Raw genomic sequence first — 16,417 nt, 5'->3', positions numbered from 1 at the left:
CATTTCGGGGGTCTCTTCTCACAAAAGTAATGCAATGGGCCGTTAATAGTCCTGTATTAGTGGACCAATATAGCCATCTGCAGCACACGCAAAAATATTTGTCCAGGCCCTCCGACCTCTGTCGTCTAAAAAGAAAATCGCAGCACGCCCACCCAAAACTAATTCCCACGGCTATGAGGGGCAGAGAGAGAGAGAGAGAGAGAGAGAGAGAGAGAGAGAGAGAGAGAGAGAGAGAGAGAGAGACACACAGATTGGCTTGGAGATAGATAGAGGGGAAGGGGTACAGGGTGAAAATGAGAAACAGAAAGAAAAAGAGAGAGAGACAGGTAGTTTGAAAGAGGAAAGATACATAAAGAGTGTTGAGAGTGAGGGACTGGTTGCTCAGGAAGAATAAAATAATTCCAACACTAGTCTCCATATCGTCATTAGGCTTTTTCAATGCCATTGAGTCACCCAGGCTCTCCAGGCCTGAGAGGTATAGAAGGAAGGTGGAGAAACTCCTCAAGGAAAGACATGCGTCAGCTTTACAGTGGCTGACGTAGGCTCTTTCTATTGCTATTTATATAGCCAAATAATAGCAATGGAGAAATGAGGATCACAATGAGTGCCTACTATATGTCCGCACTGTTCTCCTCTCTTCTCTACGGTACACCCTTTATTTTTTCCCATCTGCACGATTTTCTCTGTTCCCTCTCTTGCTCTTCTTAATTTGAACCTGCGGCTGAGAGCCACTGAGATTGAGACAGAAAAGTTCAAAGCCGCTCACATTGACTGCTTCTGTCCTTGTCTAATAGTGCTGCAGTAGGACTACATTTTACCTGGGTTGAAACAGTATGACTGATCATCATAGCAAGGTTGATAAACCTCCATGTACTGTTTATGCGTGTGTGTCACGTCTGCTCCTCCTCCTCCTCTCCGGCGTACGACGTCGTCAGGATACTAACCACCGGCCCTGGGATTCATCATTACGCACACCTGGCACTCATCATTACGTGCACCTTTGAATCATTACGATTCACACTTGGACTCCATTACCGTCATCATTTCCTCCCCTTTATGTCACTCTCCCATATCTGCTATTTTTCTTGTGTATCTGCGTTATGCCTCATGTTAATGTTGTGTTCTTGGTGTTTTATTAAAACGTTGCACCTGCTTCCGACTCACCGCCCCATCATTACAGAATACCAACTCAAAATATGGAAGCAGCAGGACAACCGGACTTCTCCCAGATGATCAATGAACAAGGTGACCTTCTTCATCAACACCGTGATCAGCTGGCTCAACTGGGGACGGCCATGGAAGATGTTCTCCGCAGTCTACAATGTCTCAACAGCGGAGGATATTCTAGAGCCAGTCTACCCAATGAGTCTGTATTCGGCCTGTGTGTAGCTGGTGTAGAGAGTCAGGCGCAGGACAGCAGATATGAGTAATCAACGTAATTTACTCAAGATTCACAAAATACAACACAATATACCTAGCCCACAATAACGAACCGTATACAAGACAAACAATTACTCACAAACAAACATGGGGGAACAGAGGGTTAAATAATGAACAAGTAATTGGGGGATTGAAACCAGGTGTGTAAGACAAAGACAAAACAAATGAAAAGTGGATTGGCGATGGCTAGAAGGCCGGTGACGTCGACCGCCGAACGACGCCTGAACAAGGAGAGGGACCGACTTCGGCGGAAGTCGTGACAGAGTCAGCACACTAGCCCATTCAGCAACTCGCTCAGGTCAGCGACGCCCGTCTATCCCTCCTGGAGAAATATGACGGGACACCATCTAAATGCCGTGGCTTCCGTCTTCAGTGCGTCGTCTATTTCGCAGATCAGATGGGAGCTCCCACCACCGAGAGGTCTAAGGTTGCCACGGTTATTTCTCTGCTGACTGGGCGGGCATCGGAATATGCTACGGCCGTCTGGGAGGGAGGAAGAGCTTGAGTCTTATGAGGGGTTCATGGCTCTGTTTAAATGTATTTTCAATCATCCCGCAGATGGCAGAGAGGGGGGTGAGCTTCAGCTCCAGCAGGGGAATCAGATGGCTGCTGAGTATGGGCTTACCTTCCGGACAGTGGCAGCTTCCAGTGGCTGGAATGAGCCGGCGCTCAGCACGTTATTTAGAAGAGGTCTGCGCGAGGCGGTCCAGACGGAACGGGCCTGCCGGGATGACAACCTCACCCTAGGGGCAGCACATTACGATGGCCATCCGTTTGGATAACCTCTGGAAACGTCGGCATTTCCATTGCTTCTCTCCCTCCTTTGGCAAGTGAACCCATGGAGGTAGGGGCCCCTCGCCTTCCCACGGTGGAACGACGCAGGGAGATACAGCTGGGGCTCTGTCTGTACTGTGGCCAGGGAGGGCACAAGTGCCAGCGGTGTCCGTTACATCAGAATCCAGGATCCACTAGAGCAGAGGAACAGTCACGTGATGTTACATCCCCTAGACCAGGAGTGAGTATTCCATCTACTGCTCTTCCTGTTAGACTCTTTCTAGTACCATCACTCTGGCTGACTGTCCCTCATGCCCTGTGTCTACAGCTTTAGTGGATTCCGGCACCGCAGGGAACTTTATGGATCAAACCCTTGCCTCCTCTAGGATCCGGAACCGTCACACACATCACCCAACCACTCACCCTCCTCGTGGAGCCCAATCACCAGGAAAACATCCCCTTCATCACCAGTGCACCAGTTCACAGGATCCTCCTTGGCCTCCCTTGGCTTCAGCGCCATAACCCTACCATCTCATGGTCGAGGATGAGAATCCCTAACTGGTCGCCTGAATGCCAGAAGACCTGATTTCCTGTCCCCTGTGGTTCAACGTCGGTTGAGAGTCCTGTGGTTTCTCTCTAGCTCAACATCCCGGAGGAATATCAGGATCGTCCCTGTATCAATTACCGTGGACTCAATGACATGACCACGAAGTATCGGTACCCTCTCCTGCTGGTGCCGTCTGCCATCGAGCAGCTCCGCGGGGCTCAGTTCTTCACCAAACTGGACCTGCGGAGTGCCCCCAATCTCATTCGCATCCGGGTGGGGGATGAGTGGAAGACGGCGTTCAGCACGACATCTGGTCACTATGAGTACTTGGTTATGCCCTTTGGCTTAGCCAATGCTCCGTCAGTGTTCCGGGCATTCGTTAATGAGGTGTTCAGGGACATGCTCAGACGTCAGGTGATTGTGTACATCGATGACATCCTGATCTTCTCAACCAACCTGGAAGATCACATCATTCACGTTCGAGCAGTCCTGGAACGCCTCTTGGCAAGTGCCAATTCCACTAGAGGGCTGTCTCCTTCTTGGGCTACCAAATCAGCCCGCAGGGAGTGAGGATGGAGGACAAGAAGGTAGATGCGGTAAGGTCATGGCCAGTCCCAACCACCAAGGGTTTACAATGGTTTTTGGGATTTGCCAACTTTTACCGCCGCTTCATCAGGAACTTCAGCACCATAGCCGCCGCCCTCACTTCGCTCCTCAAGGGTGGGCCTCGTAAGTTGGTTTGGTCTCCAGCAGCCAACGAGGCCTTTCGTCTCCTCAAGGGGCGTTTAACCTCCGCCCCCTTGCTAAATCACCCAGATCCCATGCTGCCTTTTGTGTTTGAGGTAGACGCATCAGAGGTGGGTGTGGGGGCAGTTTTGTCACAAGGACACGGGGACCCACTGAAATGGTATCCTTGTGCTTTTTTCTCCAAGAAACTGTCCCCCACAGGAATTATGACGTCGGCGATCGGGAGCTCTTGGCGCTGAAGTTGGCATTAGAGGTGTGGAGACTGGCTGGAGGGTGCCAACTAACCATTCGTCATCCTCACCGACCATCGGAACCTTGAGTACATACGGACAGTGAGGAGACTGAATCCACGCCAGGTGGGCCCTCTTCTTCACCAGGTTTTACTTCCGCTGACCTATCGCCCAATCCATCTCTGAGAAATACTGGTGGCCCACCTTGGTGCAGGATGTTACGCAGTATGTCAACTCCTGTTCCGTTTGTGCTCAAACCAAGTCCCCCTGGAATGCTCCAGCAGGGAAGCTCCTGCCGCTTCCCGTGCCTCAGCGACCTTGGTCCCATCTATCCATCGACTTTGTTACTGATCTTCCCCCTTCTGATGGTTTCATCACCATTCTGGTGGTAGTGGATAGTCTCCAAGTCATGTCGATTTATCACTCTTCCTGGTCTTCCCACTGCTCTCCAGGTTGCTGAGGCACTCTTCCAACAGGTTTTTTGGCATTATGGCCTTCCGGAGGCCACGTCTCGGACCGTGGCCCCCAATTCACATCCCGAGTATGGAGGGCCTTCTTGGAGAAGCTTGGGTTCACAGTTAGCCTGTGGCCGATACCCAGATGTGAGGCTAACGGGCAGGTGGACAGGATGAATCAGGAGCTGGGGAGGTTCCTGAGGAGTCACTGTCAGGACCGACAGGGTGAGGGGGCATGTTTCCTTCCTTGTGCAGAGTATGCCCAGAACTCTACGTCACTCCTTCACTGGGTTGACCCCCTTCCAGTGTGTTTTGGGTTTCCAGCCGGCCCTGGCCCCGCGGTTTCTGTGGTACATGAGTGGTTCCTGCACGTGGAACAATGCACACGTGAGACTCCAGCGCGCCGTCCATCATCAGGAGCAGGCAGACCGTCACCGCAGTGAGACCCCTGTGTTCCACCCTGTGGATCGCGTCTGGCTCTCTACCAGGAACCTCCCACTCCACCTGCCCTGCAAGAAGTTGAGCCCCTGGTTTGTGGGGCCGTTCAAGGTTCTCCGGAGGGTCAATGTGGTGACATACAGGTTACAATTACCCAGTCACTACCGTATCTCACCCTCTTTTCATATCTCCCTTCTCAGGCCAGTGGTTCCTGGTCCCCTACCTGATGTTGTCCCCATGACACACCACCCCCCCCCCCCCCCCCCCCCCCCCCCCCCCCGGACATTGAGGGGTGCCCGGTGTACGCTGTCAGATCCCTACTGGACTCCCGATGTCGTGGAGGTCAGTATCTGGTGGACTGGGAGGGGTATGGCCCAGAGGAGCAGTGTTGGGTTCCAGTGGAGGACATTCTGGACCCCAACATCATCCGTGATTTCCACCTTTGCCGCCTGGACTGACCCGCTCTTCGTCCTCGTCATACTGTGGCGGGAGATGCACGTCGGGGGGGCTGGGAGTTGGTGTGTACTGTCACATCTGCTCCTCCTCCTCCCCTCCGGCGTACGACGTCGCCAGAATACTAACCACAGTTCCTGGGATTCATCATTACGCACACCTGGCACTCATCATTATGTGCACCTGTGAATCATTACTATTCACACCTGGACTCTATTAACTTCATAATTTCCTCCCCTTTATGTCAATCTCCCATATCTGGTATTGTTCTTGTGTATCGGTGTTATGCCTCATGTTAGTGTTGTGTTCTTGGTTTTGTTTTATTTTATTAAAACGTTTCACTTGCACCTGCTTCTGACCCCCCCCCCCTCATCATTAGTGTGTGTCGGAGGATGTTTCCCGGCTAACACATTTGGTTCCTTGTAAGTAATGGGAATGTAACTTTTTTTTGTTTCCCATTGGTTCTGGGAACGAAGCCATAGGTTTCCTGACTGGTAAAACTGCATTTAAAAAAATATATATTCTGAGAATGGAAGTGAAAATTTGGCCTGTTCTGGGAACACAAATGTTAAGTTGCAGGGAGGATTTGAGAATGTTTTCTTGGGAGGTTTGTTCATTGTTCTGAGAACAGAAATCATAAGTATTATTGAATTACCTTCAATTAACCTAACAGTTAGCTTAGTTAGCTAACTGTTTTGAACTCCAAGCACAAATTAATTTGCTTAGGCATTAATCATGCAAACTCATGTTATTGTAACCCAGAGATTTGAACCTATGATTGTCTGTTTTCTATCCATGGAATTAGTCCACTACGCCACCAGGTTGGAACTAGCGTGTTGTTTTAACTCATACAAAGCTGTTCATTCTAGTCTATTCAAACAAACCCATTTCAAAAGGAGACAAGCGCTCATTAAGATCAGGTGTGTGGGCATGGCCAACAAACCTGAACACATTTAACAAGAGTTTTGCTCATGCTGAGAACGGAATCTATATGTTTTAAATAACGTTCTTTGAACGTTAATGTTTTGTGTTTTTTATAGAAAGTTTTCTTATTGTTTTGACAACATGACTTTAAATAGAACCATAAGGAAACCTGCAGAAAACATTATACTGAAGTACTGACATTTTCCCACAACATTTTCTTAATGTTCTCTGAACGTTCTGACAACATGACTTGAAATTGAACCTGAGAACGTTATGTTGAAGTACAAAACTTTTCCAACAGAACAACGTTTTCTTAATGTTCTCCGAACATTACTTTAAATAAAACCACGAGGTAACACGCAGAAAAAAGTTTTCCTAGAGTACTGAAACTCCCACATAAGAACTATATGGTTCTCAGAACATTATGTGCTAGCTGGATATCCTGCACCATTCCCAGAACATTGTGGAAAGGTTGTATGCAAAATAACCATAGGACAACCATGCTCTCACCAAGCTCTAAGAAGTATATGGTTATCAGAACATTATGCGCTAGCTGGGTAGTGTGTGTGTGGGTAGAGGACCAGGGCAAAGCATTTAATTCACTGCAGGTCTAATTAATCCAGTGTGCAGCGGGCTGTTAAATAAATACTCCTGAGATTACAGAGCCAGTACAGGCAGGCTGAGGTGAGCAGCCAAACGGCTAACAAAGCTAACAGATCCACCAGTTGATGCGTCCCAAACGGCACCCTATTACCTATGTAGTGCACTACTTTTGACCAGGGATCATTAGGCTCTGGCCAAAAGTAGTGCACTATATCGGGAATAGGATACAATTTGGGACATATCCAGTGTGTCTATGCATACTGGTGGCTACCATCCTCTACACACGCTGCACTCTATTTTGTGAAGTGGACCCTGGAGTATTCCAGGTCAGTGCCTGAGAGAGAACCACATGGTTGTGATTGATGCCCTCCCTGGTTTTGATGGTAAAATCAATTACGTTTTTTGTTTTGCGAGCCACGACCCATTCTTTAAGGGTTAGGGAAGTTAGACTGGCTGGTGTGATGACCAGGAAACACATTGGAATAGAAAGAACGAGAAATGCTCTTTCCTTCTTTCACCTCTTTTTAAATCTCCCTTACCAACACTCTCTCCTGTCCTTGTTTCTCCTCTCCTCTCGACTTGTGTCTGTTGTTAAGGTCTGTCCTCTCTGTTCCTTCTCTAACTAAAGGTCTCAAAGTCAAGTGGAGGACGAGTCCCCCTCTTCACTTTAAAAGAGCAAGCTGCCTCCAGGAGACGGCAGCTGGTAAGAGGTTGTGCACACAAAGACACAGACACACACTAAGGCATATAATGGAAATGAAAATGTACATGCCTCAGACACGCACGCAGACACACACACACACAAGCTGGCAACGCAAATGAAAACGTAGCCTATATGCACTACACACACACAATAATAGGCTCAGTTGTTTATCATTTTTAGCCTTGGAGAATAAGGGGCTAAGTGGACTGGCTTTGATGTTCAGCATCCAGCAGTGTTGTTCCAGGGAACATTTTTTATGTTGTCAGATCCCCTGCTGGGTCCCCCATATGCCTCCCATAAGCCCTCCCCCCCAGCCTCCCCCAGCCCCTAACACACAGTCATCATCACATCACTTCAGCAGGCAGGCCAATCAAGCCCACAGTGTCACTTCACTGTAATGACTGTCACTCCCCTCAGTGGACCCGGGCCAGAGGGGCTGACACACACACACACACACACACACACACACACACACACACACACACACACACACACACACACACACACACACACACACACACACACACACACACACACACACACACACACACACATACGTACCCACACACCAAGGGTGTACATACAGATGTATGACGCACTATTCAACACTAAGAAACACTCAATAAGAAGAGAAAATTAGAGAGAGAACATGGCCTGGCTTTAAAGCCCCTGCAGGGCCAGGTAGACACATCTCATCATTAGTTGACTGAACTATACAATCCGTTAAGCCCACCACCATCCCCCCAGATCCATCAGAGCATAGGAAAACATCACCCAGCATGCATCTCTGCTGGGACTAACAAGGTAAGTAACTCCGTGTCGTGTTAGGAGGGCTGACAAAGAGACGCAGCCAGGCAGTAGACACACAGAGAGAGAGAGAGAGAGCAGCACCTGGATCTGGGGGCTCTAACTGGATAAAGGGGTTTGGAATCAGCTCCTACCCAGCTCACCCCCTGTCCATATACAACCAGGAGGCATACAGAGCAGAGCAAGGCCCCTGGGGTGAGGGAGGTAGGATAGCCAGGTTTATGTGAGAGAGAGAGAGATAAAGTGTGTGTGTGTGTGTGTGCTTTGGTTGGTTCTTCTATCCTTGTGTGGACCGAAAATCCCCAAATGTCCCCACAAGGATAGTAAAACAACGAAAATTCTCCCTCGTGGCGACATTTCCCACATCCCTATGAGGACAAAGGCTATTTTAAGCTTGGGGGGTTAGGTTTAGGGTTAGGGTTACAATTAGGTTTAGGGTAAGGGGTTATGTTTAGGGTTAGGACATACGTTTAGAATTAGGGTTAGGATTATGGTAAGGGTTAGGGAAAATATAATTTTGAAAGGAAAGGTCCCCAAGAGGATAGCAGAACATAGTCTGTGTGTGTGTGTGTGTGTGTGTGTGTGTGTGTGTGTGTGTGTGTGTGTGTGTGTGTGTGTGTGTGTGTGTGTGTGTGTGTGTGTGAGGTAGGGTGTTTCCTGTATATTTTGTCTCTCTGTGTGCATAGTGTGCTGGCCCTACAAGGCAGGTGGAGCTGGGTTAAGTCACAAGGAGCTGGAGAGTTGGAGAGCTGCCACTGCCAAGGCAACCATGAGGGATGGAGGAGGAGATGGGAGGTCCAGAAAATCCATCCATCACGCCTGTCTCTGCCTCTGTCTCTGTCCCTGTCCAGGAGCAGCAAACTAAATGTCTACGGCTGCCTTACCACACACACACACAGTCTCAAAGACATAGACACACAATCACGGACACAGCCATACATGCCACAAGTACCACGTCCCATACCCTGTGATGTTAGTATGTGGAGTATGATGATGATGTGAGAACTCGAAGAGGGAAGTTGGTGAGAAGTGAACTATGGCATTCAGACAAACTCGTTTCTTTTTCTTCAGTCCAACTCCACAGCCTTTTAATTAGCTCCACTGATTTACACCATGAACACCTGGGGAATATCAAACAGCCATGCAATTACCCAACGCTACAGGCAGACTGGCCTTCCACACCGCCTGCCTGGGAACAGAACAGAATGGCCTCAATACAGCAGAATGGACTGGACTATGGAACAGAAGTAGCCCATGCCTGGAAATGTCCATCATAGATCATATCACTGTCTATAGCCATGATTGTGTAAAGCACATTCATAACACAAGGCTTTTAAATGCACTTATGAATGCACTAACTGTAAGTCATTCTGGATAAGAGCGTCTGCTAAATGACTAAAATATAAATGTAAAATAGGTGTACTGTGGATTACAATAACACTGAAAATGACATGGATTTGTGTGGGGGCACCTCGACACCGGTGTCCCCGCACATTGACTCTGTACCGGTACCCCCTGTATATAGCCCTGCTATTGTTATTTACTGCTACTCTTTAATTACTTTCTTTTTTTTGTTACCTTTATTTAACTAGGCAAGTCAGAACCTCTTTGGGATAGGGGGCAGTATTTTCACGTCCGGATGAAAAACGTGCCCAGAGTAAACTGCCTGCTACTCAGGCTCAGAAGGTAGGATATGCATAGTATTAGTACATTTGGATAGAAAACACTCTGAAGTTTCTAAAACTGTTTGAATGATGTATGTGAGTATAACAGAACTCATATGGCAGGCAAAACCTGAGAAAAATCCAACCAGGAAGTGGGAAATCTGAGGCTTGTAGTTTTTCAAGTGAATCCCTATCCAATTTGTAGAGTTAACGGGGTCATGTTGCACTTCCTAAGGCTTCCACTAGATGTCAACAGTCTTTAGAACATTGTTTCAGGCTTTTACTGTGAGTAGGGAGCGAACAAGAGCTCATGGAACCAGGTGTCCCAGAATAAGGCATGAGTTCATTCACGCGCTCAGCCTTGGGAGCGAGCTGACTTCATCTTCATTCCTAAAGAGAAAGGAATCGTCCGGTGGGAATTTTATTGAAGATTTATGAGAAAAACATCCTAAAGATTGATTCTATACATCGTTTGACATGATTCTACAAACTGTAGTATAACTTTTTAGACTTTTCGTCTGGAGTTAGCAAGCGCGCGCCTGGAATAGTGAACCTAACACGCAAACAAAATGGAGGTATTTGGACATAAAGATGAAATTTATCGAACAAAACGAACATTTATTGTTGAACTGGGATTCCTGGGAGTGCATTCTGATGAAGATCATCAAAGGTAAGTGAATATTTATAATACTATTTCTGAGTTTTGTTGACTCCAAGATGGCGGGTTTCTGTTTGGCTTGTTGTTGTCTGAGCGCCGTACTCAGATTATTGCAAACGTGTGCTTTCGCAGTGAAGCTTTTTTGAAATCTGACAGCGGTTGCATTAAGAAGTTTATCTAAAGTTCCATGCATAACACTTGTATTTTCATCAACATTTATGATGAGTATTTCTGTAAATTGATGTGGCTCTCTGCAAAATCACCGGAGGTTTTGGAGGCAAGAACATTACTGAACATAACGCCCCAATGTAAACTGAGATTTTTGGATATAAATATGAACTTTATCGAACATAACATACATGTATTGTGTAACATGAAGTCCTATGAGTGCCATCTGATGAAGATCAAAGGTTAGTGATTAATTTTAGCTGTATTTCTGTTTTTTGTGACGCCTCTCCTTGCTTGGAAAATGGCTGTTTGGCTTTTCTTGCTTAGGTGCTGTCCTAACATAATCTAATGTTTTGCTTTCGCCGTAAAGCCTTTTTGAAATCGGACACTGTGGTTGGATTAACGAGAATCTTATCTTTAAAAATGGTGTATAATACTTGTATGTGTGAGACATTTTAATTATGAGATTTTTGTTGTTTTGAATGTGGCGCTCTGCTATTTCACTGGCTGTTGTCAAATCGATCCCGCTAACGGGATCTGAGCGGGAAGGGGTCTCTATTATTAACCACTAGGCTACCCTGCCGCCCCTTATTCTTATCTCTTACTTTTTTTGTTGGTATTTTCTTAAAACTGCATTGTTGGTTAAGGGTTTGTAAGTAAGCATTTCTACGTACCTACCTACCTACCTGCACACCCACCCACCCACCCACCCATCCATCCATCCATCCAGAGGGTAACCCTACCCCCCTGTAATTACCCCTAGCCTGGCCTAGCCCCGGTCTGGGCCCCTGTTTACCACAGATTAAGCCTGTCCTTTCAGCTCCCTCCCATTACCCTGATCCCACAGATAAGAGCAGCCAAGGAGAAGAAAGGAAAGAGTCTCCTCCCAAAGGCACAGACAGGCAGGGCTATAATCAGGCCTTCTGCAGCCTGGGGGTAAGGTGGGAGAACAGGTAAGGGGTGGAGTGAGGGTCAGTTGTTAGAGGCAAGGTCCCCCCCCACCTCCCACCCCTCCCCCTACAGCCACACAGTGTAGGTCAGACCACAAACCTTTCCCCACTCACACAAGACTATGGTGATGTCATTGGACAGTCAGTATATCCACAAGGAACTGTGTGTGTGTGAGATCCCGCTCTGCCCCACCAAACTGTGTCTGAAAAGTGCCTGTGTTTTTATGCACCACAGTCTGATGGGTGGGGTGATTTCAGTTTATGGCTTGTCCGATGCCAGTGGTGAGGGTCTAGGTGAGAACAGAACAGTAAAATAGACCTCCTAAATACTCTACCATACATCTCCTTGGCAGCTTTGTGCTCCACATGCATCTGTCTCCCCTGTAGGACTGCCAGGAAGGCATTACGAACAGGAATAAAGATCTGGAGAAATGCTAATGGGAACCATTTGCACGACTCATCAGTGCATTTTACCGAAGCCATTTTAAGAGCTAGCTCTGGGATCTGTGAGCACCCCGCAATCTCAGTTAAAGACATATCCATCATCCCTGGAGGGGGCCCTGTGTGTGTGTGTGTGTGTGTGTGTGTGTGTGTGTGTGTGTGTGTGTGTGTGTGTGTGTGTGTGTGTGTGTGTGTGTGTGTGTGTGTGTGTGTGTGTGTGTGTGTGTGTGTGTGTGTGTGTGTGTGTGTGTGCTCTGTCTCTCTCTCTAAGTTGGAAAGATGTAAAGACAGAGTTGATGTCATATAGGACACATACATTCCAGTAGTGACTCTGGCAGGGCAGTAAAATGGCAGCAGAGCAGTGTTAGGTTAGTGTAGTCTCAGCCATGCAGTACATCTGTCTGTCTTCTCTCTCACACCCCTCTCAACCACACTACCAATACACAGACTGCCTCAACGTTGTCATGGGTTGCAGGATCATGTTAAGAGCAAACGGCAAATTCCTCCATTTCAGAGTGGACTGATAGGGTCATAAATCTTGTTTCAGTTTCTCAGAGGCAACTGTGACGAGATCCAGAGGGGAACAGCAAGACAACCAGTCAAGGTTGCTCCAATGTTCCTGTAACCTTGGCCTATAAGGAAAAAAATAATAAAGTACTGGTAGAAAATAAGCCTATACTATATAAGATATCTATTGCATATTATATTCATATTGTCATCATTATCTCCTTGGCTCCTATGTATAGAGGGCAGGTGGCTCCTATGTAGAGGGCAGGCCATGGCAGATCTACATTTTAGTCATTTAGCAGACGCTCTTATCCAGAGCGATTTACAGTAGTGAATGCATACAGATCTATAATAGGATTTTGTGATTTTGCTTAATGGTGTAATATAACCCATAATGCAAATTGACCAGTGTGTGTTGATCACTGAATTCCTGTCTATTGAGTAGCCTCTTTGTCTTTCTCAAAGGAAAAATCCTCAATACTATGCAGACAATCGATACATATGTACTACATCTATATCTTAAAAATACAAAACGTAAGATGAATTATTACTGACAATATAAACGAAATTGATTAACCTATTGCAATAGCCTATACCACAGAAAGTCTATAGATGACGCGACTGTGAACCATGAGTCGTCGAGACATCCCCCCGCATCATTGTAGAAGCAGAATCCCGGAGAGGACCGTGTTTTAATAAGGCAATCATTCACTTTCAGATTTCGTTTCTAAGGTCTAACATGAATAATGACGTTATTATAGTTAACCAACAAGGAGCCGCGTTGCTTTTCAAATGCATTAGCGGAGCGCTTTCTGTAAATATTTAATTCAAGCTTTCACAGGTATGAGACCGATAGCCTACGCACCCGTCAAGTTGAGGAGAGATCAACTCAAGCTCAACATCAAAACAGCAGATAAATTCATATTTGTTGAATATAAAAAAGTTTGGCATACAATGGATTCGTCCTTGAAGATAAATCACACAAGAAATGTTCAAATATGAATATCTCATCATTCCAAAAAGGGGATTCATTCTGTGGTAGCCTAAGATTTTGTCCCAAAAATTACCGGTAGACTACTTTCGATAGCATGTAATATCTTAAAGAAAACTAACATTTTAATGGTTAATATAAGGAATAAATATTTGCAGGCTTAACGTCACTGATGATCCACAACTCCGAACTTGAAGGAGATTTTACGGGATCATAGTGCGTAATCTTCGGGTCGCTGCGGTATCCTACACTTCCAATGGTCTGGCAAGACAAATACTCCACTTGTGTATTTCAGAAGAATAAACAAACAAATAAATACCATAGGCTACAGTTACCACCCAACACTGCACATTAATCTGCGTCTGAATTTGACTGTCCCTCATTCAAATTTGAGAATTCAACTGCGCACTGGTCTTCCCGCTAGTGCGTACAACTTACAAAGCTATATTTCTATAAAACGTTGTCATATTTTATGTAAAATTCACATATGTTTAAAAAGGCTAAACCGACCAGTGCTTCAGTCATATGTTCTAGGCGCCCGACCGTGTGCTACACGTCTCCAGAAATGAAAGAACGGACAGCGGACCCTCGAAGCCACATCAGCGCGGATTCTGAATAAAAGGTAAAAAGCTCGAGACTTACCGATCAGCATCGTGCGTCCAGGACCGAATAGACTTCGCTCCAGCTCGGTGTTTCACAGCGCGTAAATATTACGCGGTATCCCCAGAAAAATAAGTGCATGCAACGACGCACAAGTATCATATGCTCCGCTCCGGGAGTTTATTAAACAAACACATCTAAAAGAAGGGACTGCTATATATTCTGTCCTATTTCCCAGTCTCTGTCGCTCTCTCTTTGCAATCCTTTTCTTCCTCGGGGACAAATCCCAACAGATCCCAACTACTACAACTCAGAAGAATGATACACACGCACCTCAATTAAAACCCATATTGATCTGCTGCTCCGCGTGGCCCGAAGGAGGCGAGGGAAGGGGAATGGAGAGATGAGGGGTTGCTTGCACCCCCCCCCCCCCCCCCCCCCTCTCTCTCTCTCTCTCTCTCTCTCTCTCTCTCTCTCTCTCTCTCTCTCTCTCTCTCTCTCTCTCTCTCTCTCTCTCTCTCTCTCTCTCTCTCTCTCTCTCTCTCTCTCTCTCTCTCTCGCTCTCTATTTCTTGCTCAGCTGGACGACGTTAAACCTGAACGGACAGCGCAGATGGGAAAATAAGCTGGTGTTATTTTAACAGTCCTCATAGCGCATATTGTCTCTTAGATAACGGCTTTGTGAAACGGCTACAAGAGTAATGTCATTCTCCCTGATGCAGGGAGGAGCCAGGTCAAGGTGATAATTGATATGCCTCGATCACACATTTACAGCCACACTACACATCCCATTAGTGGCTAAACGGTGAAAAATACAATAAGGGAGCCCTATTTGGAATAGGTTGACTACTCCACCCCTGTGTAGTCCAACACTTCATGGGTACCTGGGTTGAACCCTGACCCTTAAATTGATGGACAAAGGTCACCCTAATGGAATTTGAGTATTGTCACCCAGCAGCATAGTGACAAGGCCCTGCTTGGTTACGGAGAAAAATAGAGAGATAGAGAGAGGAGAGAGGAAGAGAAAGAGAGAGCACGAGCAAAAGAGAGTGAGAAAGAGAGAGAGAGTGAGAAAGAGAGAAGAGAGAGAGAGATGGATACACACACACACACACACTGATAAGTGAGGAGTGATTCTGCTGCCAGTCAGCCAGCAGCAGCAGCTAGTATAAAACTAGACAGACTGACTGTACAAAGAGGGAGAGGCAGCAGAGACTTTTAAAGCTATTAAAGATAAGCTTTGAGGGAAACTGGCTGCTCTGTGAGTATGTGTGTGTGTGTATGTGTGTGTGTGTGTGTGTGTGTGTGCGCGTGCGTGTGTGTGTGTGAGAGAGGGTGTGTGTGTGTGTATGCGTGCGTGTGTGTGTGTGAGAGAGGGTGTGTGTGTAAGGGGGTTATTTCTGTGAGGTTTTAGAAGGAGTGAATGATATGCAATGTGTATGTGTGCTTGTATAAAAAAGAGCATGCTAGTGTGTGTAATGTGTGTATGTCATCGCAGCAGTGTGTGTGTAATGTGTGTATGTGTATGTCATTGCAGCAGTGTGTGTGTAATGTGTGTATGTCATTGCAGCTGTGAGTGTGTAATGTGTGTATGTCATTGCAGCAGTGTGTGTGTAATGTGTGTATGTGTATGTCATTGCAGCAGTGTGTGTGTAATGTGTGTATGTCATTGCAGCTGTGAGTGTGTAATTTTCATTCCAATCTCCTTTGCATTAGCGTAGCCTCTTCTGTAGCTTGTCAACTATGTGTCTGTCTATCCCTGTTCTCTCCTCTCTGCACAGGCCATACAAACGCTTCACACCGCGTGGCTGCTGCCACTCTAACCTGGTGGTCCCAGCGCGCACGACCCACGTGGAGTTCCAGGTCTCCGGCAGCCTCTGGAACTGCCGGTCTGCGGCCAACAAGGCAGAGTTCATCTCAGCCTATGCTACCCTCCAGTCCCTCGACTTCTTGGCGCTGACGGCAACATGGATTACAACAGAAAACACTGTTACTCCTACTGCTCTCTCCTCATCTGACCACGTGTTCTCGCATACCCCGAGAGCATCTGGTCAGCGGGGTGGTGTCACTGGAATCCTCATCTCTCCCAAGTGGACATTCTCTCTTTCTCCCCTGACTCATCTGTCTATCTCCTCCTTTGAATTCCATGCTGTCACAATCACTAGCCCATTCAAGCTTAACATCTTTATCATTTATCGCCCTCCAGTTTCCCTTGGAGAGTTCATCAATGAGCTTGACGCCTTGATAAGTTCCTTTCCTGAGGATGGCTCACCCCTCACAGTTCTGGGTGACTTTAACTTCTCTATGTCTACCTTTGA

General features: G+C 46.8%; 1 protein-coding gene across 3 annotated transcripts in view; it reads right to left on the bottom strand.

Annotated features, from left to right (window-relative positions):
- The window catches only part of LOC106607288 (zinc finger protein 385D), a 181,643-nt gene that overhangs the window by 53,854 nt on the left and 111,372 nt on the right, over positions 1–16,417 (bottom strand). Inside the window, exon 1 of one of the 3 annotated variants that reach the window (XM_014204104.3) lies at positions 14,143–14,507. The exons of the other annotated variants lie outside the window; for them this stretch is intronic. Coding sequence (XP_014059579.1) covers positions 14,143–14,152 — 10 coding nt within the window. The 5' untranslated portion in view covers positions 14,153–14,507. Of the gene's footprint in view, positions 1–14,142; positions 14,508–16,417 lie in introns of those variants that run through there. 3 annotated transcript variants of the gene reach the window in all.

Source organism: Salmo salar, chromosome 06 (genome assembly GCF_965601325.2).
Source record: "Salmo salar chromosome 06, fSalSal1, whole genome shotgun sequence".
In the NCBI taxonomy this organism is placed as follows: domain Eukaryota; kingdom Metazoa; phylum Chordata; class Actinopteri; order Salmoniformes; family Salmonidae; genus Salmo; species Salmo salar.
The sequence above is the reverse complement of the archived record's forward strand: the minus strand, read 5'-3'. Positions and strand labels throughout refer to the sequence as shown.